Source organism: Macaca mulatta, chromosome 1 (assembly GCF_049350105.2).
Source record: "Macaca mulatta isolate MMU2019108-1 chromosome 1, T2T-MMU8v2.0, whole genome shotgun sequence".
Taxonomy (NCBI): Eukaryota; Metazoa; Chordata; class Mammalia; order Primates; family Cercopithecidae; genus Macaca; species Macaca mulatta.
Window position 1 is genome coordinate 227,359,250 of NC_133406.1, and position 21,230 is coordinate 227,380,479.

The window sequence follows — 21,230 nt, forward strand, 5'->3', positions numbered from 1 at the left end:
AGGAGAGATCCACAAAGAGAAGCAGGCCATGGTTAAGAATTGGACAGAGTGCTCTGCCCATCCTGGAAGCTGCAAACCAGCTACTTTCATACAACTGCATTGGATCCCCGAGTCAGCAAGGGCTCCTCCGAGGTCGATTTCTCTGAGGGAAGACTCCCAGTGTACCCCACAATGAATCCCGAGGACCTACGGACAGGTAGGTCCCCAGTGACAGGTGCCGGGTGCTGTCACCGGCACCAGATGCAGCATTGAACAAGACAGATGTGGTCCCTCTGCTCTCATGGGACCGACATTCCGGAGAAGCCAGGAGACCAGAAAGTCTCAGGTAATGATAAGTGGGAAGAATAAACCAATAGGCCCAAATCAGACGTGATGAGCTGCTTTGGACTCTGTGTTCAGGGAAGGACGCTGAGAAGAGGACAGTCAAGCTGAAAGCCACGTGACTAAGCAGGGACAGTCATTGCAGGGAGAGGAATTAGTTTGTGCAAAGGCCCTGTGGCAGAAGAGAGTTTATGTAGCCCAGGAGCGGAAAGATGACTACTGAGACTGCAATGAAGAGGGCAGTGGGGGTGGGGGGAAGGGTGCAGGGTGAGGCTAGGGGCGCATCTAAACCAGAAAGGGCAGTTGAATTTTATTCTAAGTGCATGGGAAGGTTTTGGAGCATCTTTAGAATGACTTGATTGGATTCAGAGATAGGCACACAGCCCGAAGAAACACACAGCATCCTAAGCTGCCAGGACCAGAACTGGGGGCAGACAAGTAAGGTGGTCAGGGTGGGAAATGCAAGGAGACCCTCAATCTCAGATCTGTCTATGTGCTGACTTTTACTGGCCCTCAGTCCCCTCTCCCAAACCCTGCACAGAAGCCACCTGATGACTGAATCACATGACCAGTCTCACCCTCTCAGCAAACCCGCCCTCCCTGTCTCACCTGCTCTGGACTAGGAGGAAGGATCAGGAGGGCATGGGAGAGCTTTACTCTGCACCCGGCCCATCGGGGACCAGCTGAAGGTCTCGTTTGCTATGGGTTGGCCCCCTGGCCCCTCCCCACCAGCCTATTGTAACGAAGGAGAGACTCCAGGCCAGGCTCTCATCTTGGGCACAGGCTTCCTAGAGCTGGGGGTCAGCAGTTCTGTCTTCTCAGCCGAGCCATGGCCAGCAAAGCTGTCAGGACAGTTTGAGTTTCTGGTCCTCCAGCCCAGCGAACTCTCACCCTCAGCTGGGCGCCCCACCTCACATCACTGCATCTCGCCCCTTATTGCACGCCAGAGGGGGACCCCAAGCCTGCCTCTTTGAAGCAGGGAGCTCAGGGACTGCTTCCCACCCCCTCAGCTGAGCAGCTTTGTGGCCCCCAAGGCTCCTTATACCTTCAGCCATAACCAGGAGCACTGCGCTCACCTACTTGACCTACCCCTGCCTGGGCAAAAGCCGGATGTCCTGGGGCCCGGACTTGAGGGAGGTCCCCATCTGCTGGCGAGAGGGGACATCACAGCCTCAGGTGAGCTGCCTGCTCCCACCTGCAGTACCCGAGAAGCCTCTGTCCCAGCCACAGCTGATGTGTTTGGTGAGCTGTGTGTGTGGCCTCCTCGGGTTCCCTTGGTGGACACACGCACAGTCCTGGTCACTCAGCAGGTTGCCAAATCCCAGACCTCACCGAAGTACTAGATCCCCCACTGCAATCCCCACTGGGTTCCCTCTAACCTGACCCAAGGAAGTCGAGGCTGTCCGCATTCTGCGTGCTGCTACCACAGAGGTCTGTGGGGGCTCCCTGTTTCCCGACCCCTGTCTCAGTACCGCTGTCCTGTTTCTCCACTGGAGACAGGAGGTCAGGTTCAGCAGGCTCTGTGAGGCACCTGGAAGGTGGGCGTTGCCAGAGCCAGTCCTCCCCTCTCCTAGGAGTAGCCCAGTGCAATGTTCTAAAGAGTCACCAGAGACGCTGTTGAATGCAAACTCCAGAGCCTCTGGCAACCTCGATTTGTTGTTCTGCTGGAGGCTGGAATGCTGTTTTCAATCATTGCTATGGCCATAATCCTCAAACAGCGGGCATTCAACTTGGTGGGACATGCCAAGCTTGTTGACAACAACCCGAACCCCATTCTGATTCAACACCTGCTGGGGTGGAAACCAAGAATCTCTCTTTTAACAATAGGACCAGGTGATCCCAGAAACAGGTAAGTTTACTTACCCTAAAGAGACCCAGTAGTAGGTAATTTTATCCTCACTGAAACGTAGGAAGGTGGAAGTGACTACCATCCCCCTGTACAAACAAGGAACCAAGCTGAGACCAATGACCAGCCCAGGGTCATAGCCAGTATGGAGCAGAGCTGAGATTAACCTGGGGATGATGCTCCAACACCTTTTAAACCTGTGCGTCTTGTATGGGTACAAATCTGGGCAAAGCAAAAGCCCAAGGAGCTGATTGCTATACCCTGGGAGTCAGGGACTGACCTCTGTTATAATGTTTCCACTTTCAAGGTGGCTTGAGATCATGAGGAATTGCTGAAACAGTGGTAAAGGGTGCAGTGAGGGACAAGGATGGGTGAGTAGGACATCTTGGCTTTGGGGCCCTGAAAGTCCTGCGTCCAATACCTGGCCCACATCTACCAGCTATGTGACCCTGGTCAAATCATCGAACATCTCTGAGCCTCACATTTTTCATCTGTGAAACAGTTATTGAGATACTCACACTGCTGGGTTGTGAGATGAGAGGGGATGTGGAGAAAATACCTGGTACATCACAGTGCTCAGTAAAGGGCGCCTGTATGAGAATAGCAGCCCTGGTCTTGGAGGCAAAGGCTGGCTTGGCTCCGGGTTGATGCTGAGTAGGTGTGACCTGGAAGAGTCACCCAGTTCACTGAGCGACATCAGTGCAGAACACACATTAGACCCGCCCTGCCCACCTTAAAGCCCATTGGAAGAATGGGATGGAATTATGTGTGAGAATATCTAATGAAGCTGAAAAGCAGTCCACTGATGGATGTCATCATTTTCATTTTAATTCCAGGCTACTTGCCATACTAAGAAAACTTCTCTTCCCTTCATGAATCTTTCTAAAGCCTAATGTGGAGGTTAGGTGGGGAGACCTCACTGGGATCTGGGTCCCCTGGGCCCCCTCCTCCTTCAGAAAGCTTTCCCGGATGCCCCAGGCTGGATTTGAGGTCCCGTTGCTATGCTCTCAAAGCATCCAGGATTGGCCTCCACACTTTTCATTCCCTTAAATTCTTTACTTTCTCCTCCATCTACTCACCCCACCTCCCCCAGCCATCACCACCCCCTGTGAGTTCCCCCTTAGCAAGGCCCGTGTGAAATTCCTAGGGGACCAGCCAGTGCTGATGAGTTGCATGCCTGGATTTCACCTCATTGGGAGTCTACTCTGTTTACTTTCTAGATAACTGTCCTTCAAAGAGTGGATCGTTCATTGTATGTGTCAACTTGAATTGACCCCGGGGTACCCAGATTAAATGTTATTTCTGAGTGTATCTGTGAGGGTGTTTCCAGATGAGATTTGCATTTAAGTCTGCGGACTCAGTAGATGGCCCTCCCCAGTGTGGGTGGCATCATCCAATCCATTAAGGACCCGGAGAGAGCAAAAAGTGGAAGGAGTAACTCACCCCTTTTCCCCTGCCCCACTGTTGAGCTGGGACATCTCATCTCATCTTCTGCCCTCAGACGGGGATTTCTTTTTTTTTTTTTTTTTTTTTGAGACAGAGTCTTGCTCTGTCGCCCAGGCTGGGGTGCAGTGGCCGGATCTCAGCTCACTGCAAGCTCCGCCTCCCGGGTTTAGACCATTCTCCTGCCTCAGCCTCCCGAGTAGCTGGGACTACAGGCGCCCGCCACCTCGCCCGGCTAGTTTTTTGTATTTTTTAGTAGAGACGGGGTTTCACCGTGTTAGCCAGGATGGTCTTGATCTCCTGACCTCGTGATCCGCCCGTCAGACAGGGATTTCTATCAACTCCCCTGGTTCTCAGACCTTTGGACTTGGACTCAGTTACACCACTGGCTTTCCTGGGTCTCCAGCTTGCAGACAGCAGATCTGGGGACTTCTCAGCCTTCACAATCATGTGAGCCAATTCATCATAATAAATCATATATATATATATATATATATAGCCTTCTGGTTCTGTTTCTCTGGAGAACTCTAACACATTGCCTCTTCTCTTTTTTAGAGGAAGTGTTTAAGTGAAAAGCTAGAACTTTGGGTTCTTCCTCCTACTTTTCTGCAATATTTGGATGTGGACAAAGATCATTTTGGGGTCTCCTTCCACCCAAACCCAAGAATACACTTGTCTTTCACTCCCCATCAGAATCCCCTGTACCCATCCCCATCCTCTTGGGACTCAGATATCTAACTCTGCCAGGATTTGTCATCAGAGGGATGGTTATTCCTTCAAAGAATTCATTTACATTCACACCCAGTAGGGTGGCTAAATTTTAAAAAAGACAGTGCCAAGTGCTGACAAGAATGTGGGGAAACTGGAATCCTTATGGGTGGGGATGTGAAATAGTGCAGCTACTTTGGAAAACAGTTTGGCAGTTCCTCAAAATGTGAAATATAGAGTTGCCATATGACCCAGTTCCCTCCTAGCTATATATCCAAGAAGATCTATGTCCACACAAAAACTGTCACACGAATGTTCATAGCAGCAACATTCTTAATAGCCAAAAAGCAGAACCAGCACCAAAGTAAATCACCTGAAGAATGAGTGAGCGAAATACGGTCTATTCCTACAATGGAACATTTGGCCATAAAAAGGAACGAAGTACTAACATGCGCTGCAACCTAGACAAACCTTGAAAACATTATGCTAAGTAAAAGACGCCAGTCACAAAAGACCACATGTTATCTAGTTCAGTTCGACTTCTATGAAATGTCCAGAATAGATAAATCTACGGGAACACAAAGTAGATCTGTGGTTGCCTAAGGGTAGGGGCTGTGGGAGAAATGGGGAGTAACTGCTAATGGGCCTGTGGTTTCTTTTTAGGGGTGATGGAAATGTTCTGAAATTGATTGTGGAGATGGCTGCATGACACTGAATATACTAAAAGCCACTGATGTGTACGCTTAAGTGGTAAGTGGTATGATCTGTGGATTAGCTCTCAATAAAGCTGTTTAAAGACGAGACTATATTTGCAATCAAAAGAGGTCTTTCTGGTGTTAGTGATGTGGTTCAACTCACTGGCTGGCAGGTGGCAGAGTAGCCTCGCTTACCAGGTGGGATGTTTCCAGAGTGAGCTTCCTTGAGCCCTTGGTTCCTCCTGTTGCTGGGAGGGAGCATTCAGGGACCCGCACCCCACTCCCACCGAAACCACCACCACAGAAGACAAAGCACAGAAACCAAAATGATCACTCCCACGCTTGTTCCTCACAATCGCTCTTCACACTTTTATTGTTATTTCTCTTCACATGGCAGATACAAAGCTGTCATCTTGAAGACCACCACTGACCAGGAAACGCCACTTTTACAAAGCCATCCCCACTTTTCAGGATTGGAACAGTTTTCCTGACCATCTGGGAGCACTGAAGGGTGACCAGCACATTTGCACATGCAAAAAAGGAGTGACCCCAAGGCCTCAGCCTGGATGGCCAGTGAGTGCTGGATGGCCAGCGCTCACCATGGGCTGCAGGTGACTTGCCAGATTTGGGGTTTGTGAGCTTTCCTCACTGCTGAAGGGGGAGCCCCTCAAGAACTGAGAGGCCGGGGTATGGCTCATGAGTGTTGACATTTACGGGACAAAAGCGTATCATTAGGATAAGGAACAGCCACAGCACTTCATGCTTGTGAGGGTTAACTGTAGGAGCCAGTGAAAGGATTACAGTTTATGAAAATTTAAAGCGAACAACGGTTTTTAGCTGGGTGGGAAACAGGAAAACTGTGATGTCGGCCAATGATCACCATTTTTCTGCCCATGTGAGGGTCCACATGAGACCCTTTTTCTAGATCCTTATCAGACCCCATACTGCAGCCGATTGACTGACTCATTAAATAACACAAGTTATAAAACTTTAAAAATGGGGCATTTACAGTCAGGGACATAAATACGTGCTTTTAAAAGTGTCTACATACATATTTACAGAGTTGCAAGATCAACCATAGTAGCCCTGAAAAAAAAAAATCCCTTTATTGTGTGACAAATCGTGCTCATCAGAGCTCCCTCCTTCCGCTCTGGGTTTGATAGCTCACTATGGAAATTGGAGCTGAGAAAACAGCACCCAAATGGTCTCAGACATCCTCGTCTGGGGTCTGCCCCAAAGGCACAAAACCCAAGAACCTCACTGAACTGGGTTCGAACGCCAAGCTCAGCTCACCCGTTTCTCCGAGACATGGACTGACTGTCCTCCAGACAGCAGGAGTCAGCCCAGTCTGCCCCTGGCAGGATGGCCTCCGAAATCTCTTCTTCTTCCCCCTGTGCTTTTTAGTCTTCCCATTTTTTTTTTCATTTCCCAATTTGTTTGCTTCCTATTGCAGCTAATTTGAGAAGCTCAGACACTAAAGGTGTTCATGGTCCCACCAAGTGTGGCAATGAAGGGCACAGGAGATCCCTCCCCTCCATACACCATCCCCATTCCCTGCCCTTCCCAAGGGAGGAAATAGATCTGTAAGTGAGGACAAAGTCTTTCTCCCAGGTGCACCTGATTTGAGGTTCTCTGCAAAGACTCAAGAGCAATGGACTGATGAGAATTTCAAGTCTGGAAATGACTCAAGAGCCAGAAACTCAAGACACCTTAGGCAAGGAAGGGGATTTTCCATGTGCCGGGGCCAAGGGGAATGTTCGGGCTTGGCTCCAACGTGTCAATATGCTATTGATTCCCAGAGATGTTGCGGGGAGAGGGAAGATGGGGAGACAGGGGTGGTACTGAAGGGGAACTCGGCCTCCTCCTGAAGGCCTTCCTAAGGCTGACCCCTGGGTCAGACAAAAGTCCCCATAATGGCAAAAGACAACTCAAGAAGCTAAAAGCAGGGTCAAGGAGCTCTTGAAAAATTGCATAGTAGGAGAGGCCCCACCCCAACAGGAAGGCTGAGCTGCAAAACACGGTCCCAAGAGCTGCATCCAAGTATCATCCCAAAGGACAGTGTGGAGTCGGCCGCCTTCCTGCCGCCTCGGGGTTCAGGACCCTTGTTTGAAGACCACTCGCGCACCCGCACGAGAACACCTGAACACACACGCACGCACACATGCATGCACGCACACATGCACGCACGCACATGCACTCCCTTTCTCTCGCAGGCTCACACAACTGGGATAGGTCGGTACTCCCTGCAGGGCAGACTGCCAGTCCCTTTGGCTTCACTGATTCCAGGTCACTTCAGGTGCTGAGGAGAAAAAGAAAATAAAAATAATAACGGTGAGCACATATTCAGTGCCGATCACGGTGGTCCACGCGTTATTGCGCTTAATTTTGTAATTAAACTGTTTATTGAAACATACCGTACATACAGCAAAAAGCGCAGCTTGATGAATTTTCACAGTGAATACACCTGCAGAGCTGGCACCCAGATGAAGAACCAGAACGTGACAGCCGCTCATCAGCCCCCAACCCGTGACCCCTTTAAGGATACATGAACCCTCCTGCCCTCCGGAAGAACCACTGTCCTCACCTCTAACACCGTAGACTGATTTCACCCATTTTTTAAGTTAAATAAATAGGGTCAATCAGTACATCTCCTCCTGTGTCTGGCTTTTTCCACTGAGTGTTTGTGAGAGTCACCCATTCTGCACGTGTGGTTGATGTTTTCCACCTTGTTGTTGTGTAGTGTGCTACTATAGAAATACACCACCTCTATCCATCTACTCCTCTGCTGATCCACTACTGGGAACTTCCAGTTTGGTGCCATGTGAGTCATGCTGCTAGAACATTCTTGTATGTGTCTAGAAGACACGTATGGTACATATATGTATGCATTTCTGCTGAGCGGAAGTGCTGGGTCGTAGGACGTTCATAGATAACATATCAGCATTCTCGCAGTTGTTTCCTGGTGCACGTGGGTACATATCTGCTGAATGTGTCCCCAGCAGTGGGACTGCTGGGTCCTGAGGCACCCACGTGTTCAGCATCAGCTGACACTGCCAAACAGTCTTCCAAAGTGATGGTACTCCTGCTTAATTTCCTTTGGATGTTCACAACAACCCTCATGCCAGGCAACACAGATCCCCATTTTATATGAGAGAAATGGAGGCTCAGAGAGGAGAAATAACTTGTACAAGTCTGCCGATGATGAGCAGCAGAGGTGAGGCTTGAACCCAGGTCAGGCTCATTCACTCCAGCATCTGTGTGCTCTTCCAGTCGGGAGGGGATGGCTGTTCCCGCATGGTTCCTCCGCAGAAACCACATTTACAGTGCTTAGTCCAGAGCTGAAAATATGGGTGAACCTTTAGTAATGTTCACTAAAGACCAGGCGCAGTGGCTCATGCCTGTAATCCTAGCACTTTGGGAGGCTGAGGTGGGCAGATCATTGGAGGTCAGGAGTTTGAGACCAGCCTGGCCAACATGGTGAAACCCCGACTCTACTAAAAATACAAAACTTAGCCAGGTGTGGTGGTGGGTGCCTGTAATCCCAGCTACTCAGGAGGCTGAGGCAGGAGAACCCCTTGAACCCGGGAGGCAGAGGTTGCAGTGAGCCAAGACTGCACCACTGCACTCCAGCCTGGGCGACAGAGTGAGACCCTGTCTCAAAATAAATAAACAAATAATGTTCACTGCATTGGGTTGAATTGGCTGGGCCAAGTTCAGGGATACAGTTCTCTTGCCCAGTGGACCTGGTCACTACTGCTAAAAATAACTACTGCTATTATTGTTACTACAGTTAATAATGTAACATTTCAATAATAATAAAACCAGTTTTTTATGGAAGGCTTACTGCATACCAGGCACTTTGCTAAGGGCTTTTCATTCACTAAGCTATGCAATCCTCTCAACAAACCCATGACAGAGGTATTATTATTATTAACCCATTTCGCAGATGCGTGAATTGAAACACAAAGGAGTGAAGTAGCCACTGAAGGCATAGCTCCAGACACTGTGCAACTAACCACTACGCTATGTTCATTTCAATTCCCCGAAATGTCTCGATGGGGCTGGAAAGGGCTGTTTGCAGGGAGTGGGACACTGTGCACCTAACCACTATGCTATGTTCATTTCAATTCCCTGAAATGTCTCCATGGGACTGGAAAGGGTTGTTTGTGGGGAGTGGGATGTCTTCAAGAGAGGGCGTGTCCCTTCCCAGAGGACGCCTGCTTATGCCGCAGACTGGCCTGTCTGCCTGTGCCCATGAGCCAGGGCAGGGGGAAGAAAAGGAAGCAGAGGCGGGGCCCGCTATGGAGTGGCTGCATTCCCTTGGCCTGGCGTAGCCAGCAAGTGTGGGTCTCCCCTGGGTCACGTGGGATCCATTAAAGAAGCCATCTTGCCAGTCCCCCACCGAGAGAGCAGCCCTCTGGGGAGGTCACAGCCGCAGGAGCTGGGGGCTGGACCTGAGGTGGAGGGGAGCTCTCATACAAGGGAGATGGGCCAGGAGGGGCAAACTCCACATACCCCACTCCCAGGACCCCAGGAGAGAGCCCAGGTCAGAAATCCTGCCCACAGAGGGCCCTGAGGCTGCCGGTCTTTGCCAAAGGAGCAGCAACAGCCGAGAGAAGGATCACAATGGTGGCCAGACAGGTGAGAGGCTATTCCATCCCTGGGCCTCTCGCTGAACCTCTGGGGTGGGAAAGACGCGGGGTGAAGACAGGATGTGCAAAGGAAGCGTCCCTATAGACTAGGCAGTGCGGCACTTTTCTGCACTTAAAAGTGAACAGAAACCTCTTGGCTTTGTGTGAGCCACAGTAAAGGGGGTGCTGCAGAGACTGGTGAAAGGCAGTGCTGGCCAGAAATCACACTTCTCCGTGTTCATTCTTCCTGCATTCAGACCGTCCGGGAGACGGGTGACGAAGCCTTGAATTCGGAATGGGCAAGAGCAGGCAAAGCAGCCAAGGCCGTGGGTCCTTCAAGAAGGTCAATCTTTTCTCTGAACAAAACCCACACGCACACACAGTTTTGCATGAAGGAGGCACGGTCCACTTAAAAGTCCAGGATCCGTCCAGGGAATCAGGAGACCAGAGTGTTGATACCAGTTCTGCCACACGCTCCTTCATGTCAGTTTCCGTCTCTGTAAAATGAGGGCTTTGACCTGCACACCTTCCTGAGCTAAAAGACTTGGCTGTGGCATTTTGATAAATCTGGAACTGTGTTAAACAGTGCTATGGACTGAACTGTGTCCCCCTAAAACCCTGATGCTGAAGCCCTAACCCCGCCATGTGATGGTATTTGGAGGTGGGGCCTTTGGGAGGTGATTAGGGTTAGATGAGATCATGAAGCAGGGCTCATGATGAGGTGAGTGGACTTCTAAGAAGACACACCAGAGAGCTTGCTCTCCCCCAGGATCCTGCCACGTGAGGACACCGCAATAAGGTGGACGTCTGCAAGCCAGGAAGCAGGCCCTCATCAGAACCTGGCTATAGTGGCACCCTGACCTGGTACTTCCAGCCTCAAGAACCATCAGGAAATAAATTTCTGTTCAATATTTAAGCCACGCAGTCAGTGGTATTTTGTGATGGCAGCCTGAGCTAACTAAGGCAAACAGTATAAAGAAGATTTTTTTTTAATTATTTTAAAAATAATAAAAGTAGCACATGCTTGATGTAAGTACCAATTTATAAAATGGAAAAAAAGCTACCTAAGATTTTTAAGGAGCAAGTTTCAGTCACTTAGACATGAAACTGCTCAGTTTGGAGCCTTCGTTGTTGGTGAGCAGAGACCATAAGATGCAGGGCCAAACGACGTTAGGTCTCTCTTCATTTGATTGCTTAGCTTGGGAAACTGTATGCGTTTTTAAAGAAGGAAAAAGAAGGCCACCACCTAGGACAGTGCCTGGCCCTGGGGCAGAGCCTAAATTCATAAGGCTTGGCAAATGCTATGTACATTTCATCTTCGTCATGGCCAAGCCTGCAGTGGCCGACAGAAATGGCCCGGTCTGTTTCGGAAGGAAGCCAGCCCAGTTGCACCTGGCTCTCCCTCCGGCTGCAGAGAACACCTGCTCGGGGGTAGAAGCAATTCCCCGGCGCCCATCAACACAGAAGGTTCACGCAGCAGCCTTGGCCACAAAGAGGATGCTGGACACAAATGGTTCCCAGAGTTGGAATTGCTCATCCTGGTATGGTCTCTCATTTTCCAGAAGACTCTAGCCACGTCCTATGTCTCTTCTCTTGGGGCCTCAATTTTTCCATCTATAAAATGGGAGGTTCATCTCCCAGGGCCTCCGAGTTCTGTACTATCTTAGAGACCATTTCAACATTGTTCCGTAAGACTCCAGCTCAGGGTCTAGTCTCCAGGTTCCCCTGTCAGGGAGCAGCTGGCCCCAGAGAGACAGGTTCAGTTCTAGCAGCAGACAACAGACTCTCTGGGGAAGAGTGGATTTTATTTTTGCTCCCTCCCCAAACCCCAGGGAATAAAGCCAAGCCGGAAACTCCAACTGCTTTAGAAAGAGAGAAGTAAACAGCCAGGCGCGGTGGTTCACGCCTGTAATCCCAACACTTTGGGAGGCAGAGGCGGGCAGATCACGAGGTCAGGAGATCAAGACCATCCTGGCCAACATGGTGAAACCCTGTCTCTACTAAAATACAAAAAAAAAAAAAAAAAAAAAATTAGCTGGGCGTAGTTGCGGGCACTTGTAGTTCCAGCTACTCAGGAGGCTGAGGCAGGGGAATCTCTTGAACCTGAGAGGTGGAGGTTGCAGTGAGCCAAGATCGTGCCACTGCGCTCCAGCCTGGCAACAGAGCGAGACTCCATCTCAAAAAAAAAAAAAAAAAAAAAGCCGGGCGCGGTGGCTCACGCCTGTAATCCCAGCACTTTGGGAGGCCGAGGCGGGCGGATCACAAGGTCAGGAGATCGAGACCACGGTGAAACCCCGTCTCTACTAAAAATACAAAAAATTAGCCGGGCGTGGTTGTGGGCGCCTGTAGTCCCAGCTACTCGGGAGGCTGAGGCAGGAGAATGGCGTGAACCCGGGAGGCGGAGCTTGCAGTGAGCCGAGATCGCGCCACTGCACTCCAGCCTGGGCAACAGCGTGAGACTCCGTCTCAAAAAAAAAAAAAGGAAAGAGAGAAGTGAGGTCTTGGGGAGGGAGGGCAGGGAGAAGGAAGAAAGAGCCTTCTCTTTCTGGCATAACACAAAAGACCTCAGAGTTTCAGAATTCAGCCCATTCTTGCCTTGAACTACACTCATTCCAAACGACCCCGGCTTGTTTTAACCCCTGCCTTGTGTTAAGCAGGCATCCCCAAACCTAAGTGTGTCCCAGAACCCAGGGGGTCATCTGCTAGTGCACGTTCCCTGGTCACACCCACCAGGATGGGCCCGTGCCAACAATACCCACCCACAAATACAAGCAGGGCTGTGAGGGGTGGTGGCCAGTCCCCTCTCCCATTAACCCTGTATTCAGCATCTGTGCTGTGCCAACCACTTCCATGCTGGGTATCTCACTGGGCTGATGTGACTTCCCACAGAGATGTGAACTCGGGATTTTTTTTTTTTTTTTTTTTTTTTTTTTTTTTTTTTTGAGATGAAGTCTCGCTCTGTCACCCAGGCTGGAGTCCAGTGGTGTAATCTCAGCTCACTGCAAGCTCCACCTCCCGGGTTCAAGCCATTCTCCTGCCTCAGCCTCCCACGTAGCTGGGACTACAGGCGCCCACCACCACGCCTGGCTAATTTTTTTGTATTTTTAGTAGAGACAGGGGTTTCACTGTGTTAGCCAGGATGGTCTCCATCTCCTGGCCTTGTGATCTGCCCTCCTCGGCCTCCCAAAGTGCCGAGACTACAGGCGTGAGCCACCGCGCCTGGCCGAATGCAGGATTTTTTAATGGGGTTTGGCCCTATTCATACTATAGTCCAGTAAATGGGATTTGAGCCTTTTTGGCCATTTTGTACATTTGGAACTGGACTCTGAGATCTGTATTTATAACAGCATCTTAGATCTTCTGATGTGTGAGGTCCTCTGATCACACTTTGAGATGCTGGCCTTGGGGACACAATGAATGCGGTTGTGTGGTGTCACCAACAGGGAAGGCCAAGCCTGCTCATTGGTCACCAGCAGAACCCAGGTACTCCACAAATGAAAAGTCTGGTTTCCACGCTGTTATCCAACAGAAATCTTAGAGTGATTCCACGCTTTTACTATCAGAAAACCTAGGAAGAGACTGTTTTGGTCCAAAATAAATCTGAGTTTTCTATTTCATGGATTAGGACAGATTACATATCCCTTATCCGAAATGCTTGAGACCCAAAATTTTTTGGATTTTGGATTTTTTTTGGATTTTGGAATATTTGCATACACAGTTACTGGTTCAGCATCCCTAATCCAAAAATCTGAAATCTGAAATGCTCAATGAGCATTTCCTTTGAGTGTCATGTCCTTACTCCAGTTTCAGATTTTGGGGCATTCCAGAGTTTGGATTTTTGGATTAGGGTTACTCAGCCTGTATTTTTTTTACTTTCAATTACACTGTGAGAATAGGAACTCTGCCATCTTTTCTGGTCTTAAGGCCTCTGAGGCAACTGAGAACTGAGTATAATTAGTATTTTTATCATTATTACTCCAGTAATTACTTACCTAGTGCTTACTATGTGGCTGACACTCTTCTAGGTGCTTTGCACATTTGACACTTGTAATTCTCACAAACACCCTATAAAGTAGGTACTATTGTAGTGCCCACTGTACAAATGTGGAAACTGAGGCTCAGAAAGACTAAGTAATTTGCTTGAAGCTCACAGCCAGGAAGTAGCAGAGCTGGGATATGAAACAGGTGGTCCAGAGTCGGCACTCAGCCACGTGCCCTCCTGGAGGGAGACCCTGCACCGTGCCTGGTACACACAAGCAATCACGCCCACCCCTTTCTCTCCTCCCCTCCCCACCCAAGACCCAAGCCCACACCCCCTCGACACCCAGACCCACCCACACAGTGCCAGAAGCTGTTCTGTCCTGCCTCGTACCTGTCAGGGAGCAGGCAGAGTGTCTACTCTTTGAAGAATGGTCCCTGGAACTGGGCTGCAGCCGGGGCTTTGACCTTCCTACACTGCCTGGTGATGTACGGGGCCGCTGGTGGAGAGCATCGGGATGCCAAGCGGAGGCTGTAGCTGTGTAGGAAGAGGAACAACACACATTGTCATCAGGAGCCCAGCCCAGTGCCCTAGACATTGCTGGGGGGCTTCCTTAGTGCTGGTCACCACTTCCCAGGCCTGGGCAGGACTGCACTTCCTGGATGCCTTGAGGCCAGGTGCCTGGCGTCAGCTAACAGGACATGAGCTTAAACCACCAATGTGTCCTTCTCCATGTCCGATCCACCAATTCTCTCCCCTCGGAGGCGACTGCAGAAGCACGCGCAAGAGGAGTGCCCATTGGGCTGGTTCTGAGACACCATGATGGGCAGCGCCGTCTGGTGACCCCCAGTGGATATGCAGGTGAGCCAGAATGATTCCGATTGCATCAGAACAACAGCTTTGCCCTTCTCTGGTTCTATTTCCCCAGGTGCCTCCCTGTTCTCCCCTCCTGCCAGGCCCCAACACCCATAAGGCAGAAAGCATCTGGGGAGGTTACTGTTATCAAAGTACAAACACACCTGCACATGGGCTGGGTTGTGGGGGATGGAGGCAGGTCCCCTCCCTGCCCTTAACCCCACCCTCCACATCTATCCTGTGCCAAGCACTTCCATGCTGAGTATCTCACGGGGGTGACGTGGCTTCCCAAAGAGGTGAATCTAGGATTTTGGGGGGGCATGGTTTTGCCCTATTTGTACAAAAAAAGCTCCCCCGCCCCACCCCAGTAAATGGGATCTGATTTTTTCAGAAGGGCCTTTAAAAAATTGATCCACACCATTATTCCTCTCCTTTCCTCACTCAGCTAACTCGTCCTTCTCTTCCATATCCCAGCTGGGATGTTACCTCCTCCAGGAAGCTTTCCTTCTTTAACTCCTGGGTGGGGTGTTCCTCCAACAGGCCCCTTACGTGTCCAGAATAAGGTGTCTGCCTTTCTCATAAGCTCTAAGATCCCAAGGTCAGGATCTTTGTCTCGTTCATTGTTGCATCCCCAGCTTGGCACAATAAAAATAAACATCCGGCCAGGTGCAGTGGCTCACGCCTGTAATCCCAGCACTTTGGGAGGCTGAGGTGGGTGGATCACCTGAGGTCAGGAGTTCAAGACCAGCCTGGCCAACATGGTGAAACCCTGTCTCTACTAAAAATACAAAAATGAGCCAGGCGTGGTGGTGCACGCCTGTAATCACAGCTACTTGGGAAGCAGAGACAGGAGAATCGCTTGAACCCAGGAGGCAGAGGCTGCAGTGAGCTGAAATTGTTCCACTGTACTCCAGCCTGGGTGACAGAGCAAGACTCCATCTCAAATAAATAAATAAACAAACAAACATCCACGGAGTAAGAGTGATACATACAGGCTCACTGCGTGTCCAGAACTGTGCTAGGCATTTTCCACAGACAAACAATCTAACTCTTCACACAACCTACCCAGGTGGATACTGTTATTATCCTTCATTTACAGATGAGGAAACTGAGGCACAGAGAGCCTGTCACCTGTCTGCCTCTCTAGATGGAAGAATGGAAAGTGAGGGGGGCCTCCGGACAAGGCGGCCCAGGTCAGAGGAGGCGGGAGGCCAGGCAGGTAGGAAAGCAGGAGGGACAAACACGCCCGGAACCCCACCTGCTCTGGTTGTTTGCAGAGCCAGCTCTGCCTGAGGGAACAGGAGATGGGAATGGAGTCCAGCTCAAAGCTGGCACATGGCAGAGTTCACATCAGTGACTCTCAATCAGGGCACACACTTGGTAATGTCTGGAGACACTGTTGGCTTTCACACCTGAGAGAAGGGTGCTGCTACTGGCATCTGGAGGGTAAGGCCAGGGGTGCTGCTAAACCTCCTACAGTGACCAGGACAGGCCCCCGCAACAAAGATTTAACCAGCCCCAAATGCTGATAGTGCCAACGTTGGCAAGGGAGCCCTCAATCAATATTAAAATATGCAAATGTATCAACAGACGAGCAAATGTAGAAGGTGCCAGAGAAAAGCCTTAGACAAGACAAAGAGACCTGCTGTGACAGGGAAGACGAGTGAGCCTCCCCCAAGGGCCTGGCTCTCCGTCAAGGTCAGGGCTGCCCCTGTTTGAATTCCTCCCCCGTGCTGTGCAGCCAAGGCCCACGGTCAGCTCAGTCTACTCGCCTGTGCAGGAGTTAAGGAAGAAACGGAGGCCCCACGCTTCATGCAACTGTGCTCCTGACGGGCCACCAAGGCCCATGAGGGGGCCTGAGGTGGGGGGCTGTCTCTGCAGCTAGTGGCCACCCCCCACCCCCATTCTAGCTGGCTGGTGCCCCAGGAGACCCAACCTGGGAGGAGACAGCCAGCTGGGAGGCTGCTGGAGACATGGACTCCTATGTCCTGTTGGGGAATAAGAAACAGAGCTGGCAAAGAGCAGGTCCCCTCCCTACGACGTCACCCTTCCTAGGGAAATGTCTACAGTGGTGTAGCAAGACCAGCAGAAGCTTTGGAGGCAGACATGCCCTGCATCATCAGCACCCAGCTTCTCCTTCTCTCTGTTATTAAATATCCAAAAGCCAATCACACAAAAATAACACCCCGACCTCCCAGGCCTCTCTAGCCAGCCAGTGCGTCTCCGCTCCCTTTGGCTCCTGCGGATGCAGCAACCACAGCGTCTCCACCAGGGGGCGCGCCTCCTCCCCCGGCTCATGGCGTCCACCTGGGTGGAGGCAGTGGGTCCGGGACAGAACCCCTGAAGGCAGAGGCCCCTCTGCCACCCCTCATCCACTGCCTGGCCTAATGGAGGACCACGCCAGCCAACATGAACATGGCCTCCATGACTCCTAAGGACTTTCTCAGCTTTCTCTCTGAACCCTCCCAGCAGCCCAGGAAATAGGAAGAACAAGTGCTTTTATACCCCTTTCACGGATGAGAAAACTGAGGCTCAAACGGATATGGAGACTTTCCCAGGGGAGCAGAGCGCAGGCCTTTCAGCTCCCGGGGCCACAATTTTGAGGAAACACCAGGTCACCAATTGGGTGTTTCCTGTTAGGACGGGGACAGGACGTCCTGGGGGATTGTCCTTCCTGATCAAGAAGCACTTCACTGTCAAAGAACTCATGAGAGCACAGCGCCCCAAGCCCGGAGATGTTAAATACCGAGGACCAAAGCTCCGGAGTTGGGTGCTTCTCCAGGGCACAGGAGCAGTTAGCGCAGAGCCTCATGATTCTTGGTTACCACCCACTAGCTGTGTGACCTCAGCGAGTCGTGGACTTGTCTGAGCTCCAGGTTGATCTTCTGCAAAGCAGGAAGACCAATTTGGGGTTACAGTAATGATTAACTTTAGAGAAAGGTCTCCGTGCAGGGCACCCTGGCCCTCCAGTATCAGCACAGTGTCGTGACTGTGGCAGTTGCGGGTGGTGGACACAAATGGAGAAGTCATCATCCCAGGAGGATGCAGTATGGCCGCCTGGGGGTGGCCTCCGATCCTCATTCTCATTGACTATATGGCTCAGGGTAAGCCACTCCCTGTCTCTTGGCCTCGGAGCCTCAGTTTCCCCCTCTGTAAAATGGAGACAGTCCCTGCCAGTCTGCCAACAGAGAGCAGGGCTGGAAGCATTTTGGTGACCAGGATTGGGAGCATTTTGCTTTCTGGGAAGAATCTGGCACATGTGAGATGCTCCTACTGGGTATGACCCCAGGAAGCATCGGAGCAGGAGGTGAGCCAAGGTCCTGACCGGTCGTTAAAGACTGAATGTCAAGTAAGACCTCTGTGTCAATGCTTTAGTCAGACTTTTGGCTCAAACTCCTGTGCAGGGCTCCACACTGGCACATCCACTGCCTGCCCGGCCCCTCCACTTGGATGTCTAATGAGTGTCTCACTTTAACACGGCAAAGTGGCACATCCTAGGGTCCCACCTTGCTCCCGCCCCTACTAGGCTCCAGCCACACTGGACGCTTGTCACTCTTCTCAGGAAATGGCAATGCCAAAGGTGTTGTTGTTACAACTAAAGCCCAGTAGCCCTTTTCTTCCTCTTCTATTCATTTTGCTGCTTCGGATTGGCCATAGACCTAGAAACCACACTCATGTGAAGCAGGTGCAGTGTCAGGGCAGTGTGCTGTGATCATGGGGCCTGTGAGACCCCCGCTGTGCCCACCCCCAAGCTGATCCATCTCCGGGTTCCTTAACTCTGCCTCCAAGTCCACACACCTCTCTCCACTCCCACTGCCACCACCCAGCTCAACCTGTGGCATCAACGCCTTCCACGGAGACTGTGGCAATTGCCACTGCATTGTCCCCACTTTGATGCTGCCTCCCCCCCCACCAATCCATTCGCCACTAAGCAACAAGAGAAGCCTTTATAAGGACCATTGGACATGACCACGACACTGGACCACGTCACTGCCCAGTGCAAAAGTGGCCCAAGCCGTCCCACACTATTAGAGTGCTGTGCGCCTGCCCGCCACCCTCCCGGTCCCCTTACGCACTTTGCGTTTGCCCTGTGCACTTGTCTCTCAGCCAGGCCAAGCTCTTCTTACCTGGTTGCTCCCCGCTTGACTTTGCCCTGCCCTGCCCTCCTCTGCCCGCAGCTCCCTCCCTCCCACCTTTTGGGTCTCAGCTTAAGTGTCTTCTGAAAGAGGACTTCTTTGACCTCCCCATGTTAGCGGCCACGCCAGCCCTGTTCTTATAGCCTCTGGAGTTTCCTATCTGTCTTCCTTATGTCCTTCTGTGACTTTCTGGGCCTTTCGCTCACAGCTCTTCCCACAGCAATCACCTTGCCTGTCGAGTTGCTGACTCCTTCACCACTAAAAGAGGATGTCTTTGAGGGCAGGGACTGAGTCTTGCTGACAGTGGAATCTCCTATGTCGCCAGGCACGGGACCTGGCACAGGAAATGTTGGGTGGGTGGGTAGAGGCAGCCATGAGGGATGCCCCTGGTTTGCAAGTGGAGGAAACATGGTCTCAGGACCACACACCCTCCTCTGGCCCGGCCCCTGCCCAGGGACAGCAGAGCCCAGAGTCTCCAGCACAAGGACAGCCTGTGCGCTCCCAGCACTGCCTCCAGTTACAAGGGGATGCCCCGTCAGCCAGCAGGGGGCGAGCACAATGTCACAGGATGCTTCCTGTAGGTTATGGTGATGGCATCGTCGCTGTGCAAGTAACTGTTCACAAGTCAGTGCATGGCTTATCCAGAGGCCCGTGAACCTTCACAATCCGGAGAACAGCCTAGAACGTTGTGGAAAGTCTGAGTCGTCCACAACCAGTGCCCACTGATCTGTAAACTCTTTTTTTTTTTCTTTTGAAATGGAGTCTCACTCTGTCACTCAGGCTGGAATGCAGTGGAGCTTTCTTGGTTCACTGCAATCTCCGCCTCCCAGATTCAAGCGATTCTCCCGCCTCAGCCTCCTGAGTACCTGGGACTACAGGCACCCGCCACCACGCCCGGATAATTTTTGTATTTTTAGTAGAGACAGGGTTTCACCATGTTGGCCAGGTTGGTCTCAACTCCTGACAGCAGGTGATCCACCCACCTCAGCCTCCCAAAGTGCTGGGATTATAAGCATGAGCTACCACGCCCGGCCCCTGATCTGTAAACTCTGACAGAAGCTCACTGCAGGCAGGCACTAAGATTCACACCTGGGCCTGCAGCCTGTCCCTAAGGAGCAAAGTCACACAGAACTCAAGCTTTTGGCCGGGCGCAGTGGCTCATGCCTATAATCCCAGCACTTTGGGAGGCTGAGGTGGGCGGATCACAAGGTCAGGAGATCGAGACCATCCTGGCTAACATGGTGAAACCCCGTCTCTACTAAAAATACAAAAAATTAGCCGGGCGTGGTGGCAGGCGCCTGTAGTCCCAGCTACTCCGGAGGCTGAGGAAGGAGAATGGCATGAACCCAGGAGGCGGAGCTTGCAGTGAGCCAAGAAAGCACCACTGCACTCCAACCTGGGCAACAGAGGGAGACTCCATCTCAAAAAAAAAAAAAGAAAGAAGAGCCCAAGCTTTCATGTTCAGTGCATGCTGCTCTTACTGTACACACAATCCAAACGAATATGGCCGATGGCTTCCAAGTCCACGGCCAATCAGAAGCAGCAAAATGAATAGAAGAGGAAGAAAAGAGCCGTTAGATTGAAGCAAATACAGAGTCTGTAGCAGACAGCAGTCACTTCCCTGGAAGCGGGAAAGGAGGGCAAGTTCAAGGGCAGGGAAAAACGATGTGCTAGGCCATGTATGTACCGTGATGCTCTGGGTCCATGCACGCTTAATTTTGTCCTTGGGGAACCTGAGAGGTCAACAGACTTGAGAGAGGTTAACTAATGTTACAGATGGAACGTTTGTGTCCCCTGCACCCCATTCAGGTGCTGAAGCCCTAACCCCCAGTGTGATCGTATTTAGAGGTGGGACCTTCGGGAAGTGACTGGGTTTAATGAGGCATGAGGATGGGACATTCATGACGCAATTAGTGCATGTGCCTTGTAAGAAGATGCGTGTGCCCGAGAAAGGTCATGAGAGGACACAGACAGAAGGTGGCAGTCTGTGAACCAGGAAGAGAGCCCCGACCAGAACCAAAGCATGCGACACCCTAATCTTGAACTTCCAGTCTCCAGAACTGTGAAAAAAATTAATTTCTGTCATTTAAGCCACCTAGTCCATGGTATTTTGTTATGGCAGCCCAAATTTTGTTAAGACAACTTGCCTAGAGTCATGCTTGGTAAGATTAGGGTCTGAACACGGGGTCTGGACCACAGCCTGTCATCTCTGCACACGACTCCCTCCCTAGGGGATGCATCCATGGCTTTGGCGTCCATGGCCAGCCTCACACAGATGACCCACCGGCGCCCACGCCCAGCCCACATCTGGCCTTTGGACTCCATTCATGCGCTGACATGACATCTCTTGGACATCTAGAAGGCCCCTTAAATCAGGTCCTGAATTATGACCCTGCCTCACACCTGCCACCCCACCCTGCTCTGTTCTTGGTGAATAGCACTGCATTTGTGTCCTGAAAGCCAGGGACCTGGGAGTCAACGTGGTCCCTCTGTCACCCTCTCCTGCTACACATCACCTGCCACTGGCTCCATCTAGTCCGCCTTCCTTCCTCTTCTACCACTATCGGGGACCACCTCTAGCCTGGAGTCCTGCAAGGCGCCTTCCTCACTGGACTT

At 51.3% G+C, this 21,230-nt stretch overlaps 1 protein-coding gene across 3 annotated transcripts in view; it reads right to left on the minus strand.

The window, feature by feature from the left end:
• Window positions 1-5,358: 5,358 nt before the first annotated feature.
• PRDM2 (PR/SET domain 2) overlaps window positions 5,359-21,230 on the minus strand; it is a 128,272-nt gene continuing 112,400 nt past the window's right edge. For all 3 annotated transcript variants that reach the window (XM_015114972.3, XM_015114644.3, XM_015114826.3), the window contains 2 exons: window positions 14,017-14,160; window positions 5,359-7,312 (listed from right to left, as the gene is read on the minus strand). In XM_015114972.3, coding sequence (XP_014970458.2) covers window positions 7,287-7,312; window positions 14,017-14,160 — 170 coding nt within the window. In that variant the 3' untranslated portion in view covers window positions 5,359-7,286. The remainder of the gene's footprint in view (window positions 7,313-14,016; window positions 14,161-21,230) is intronic.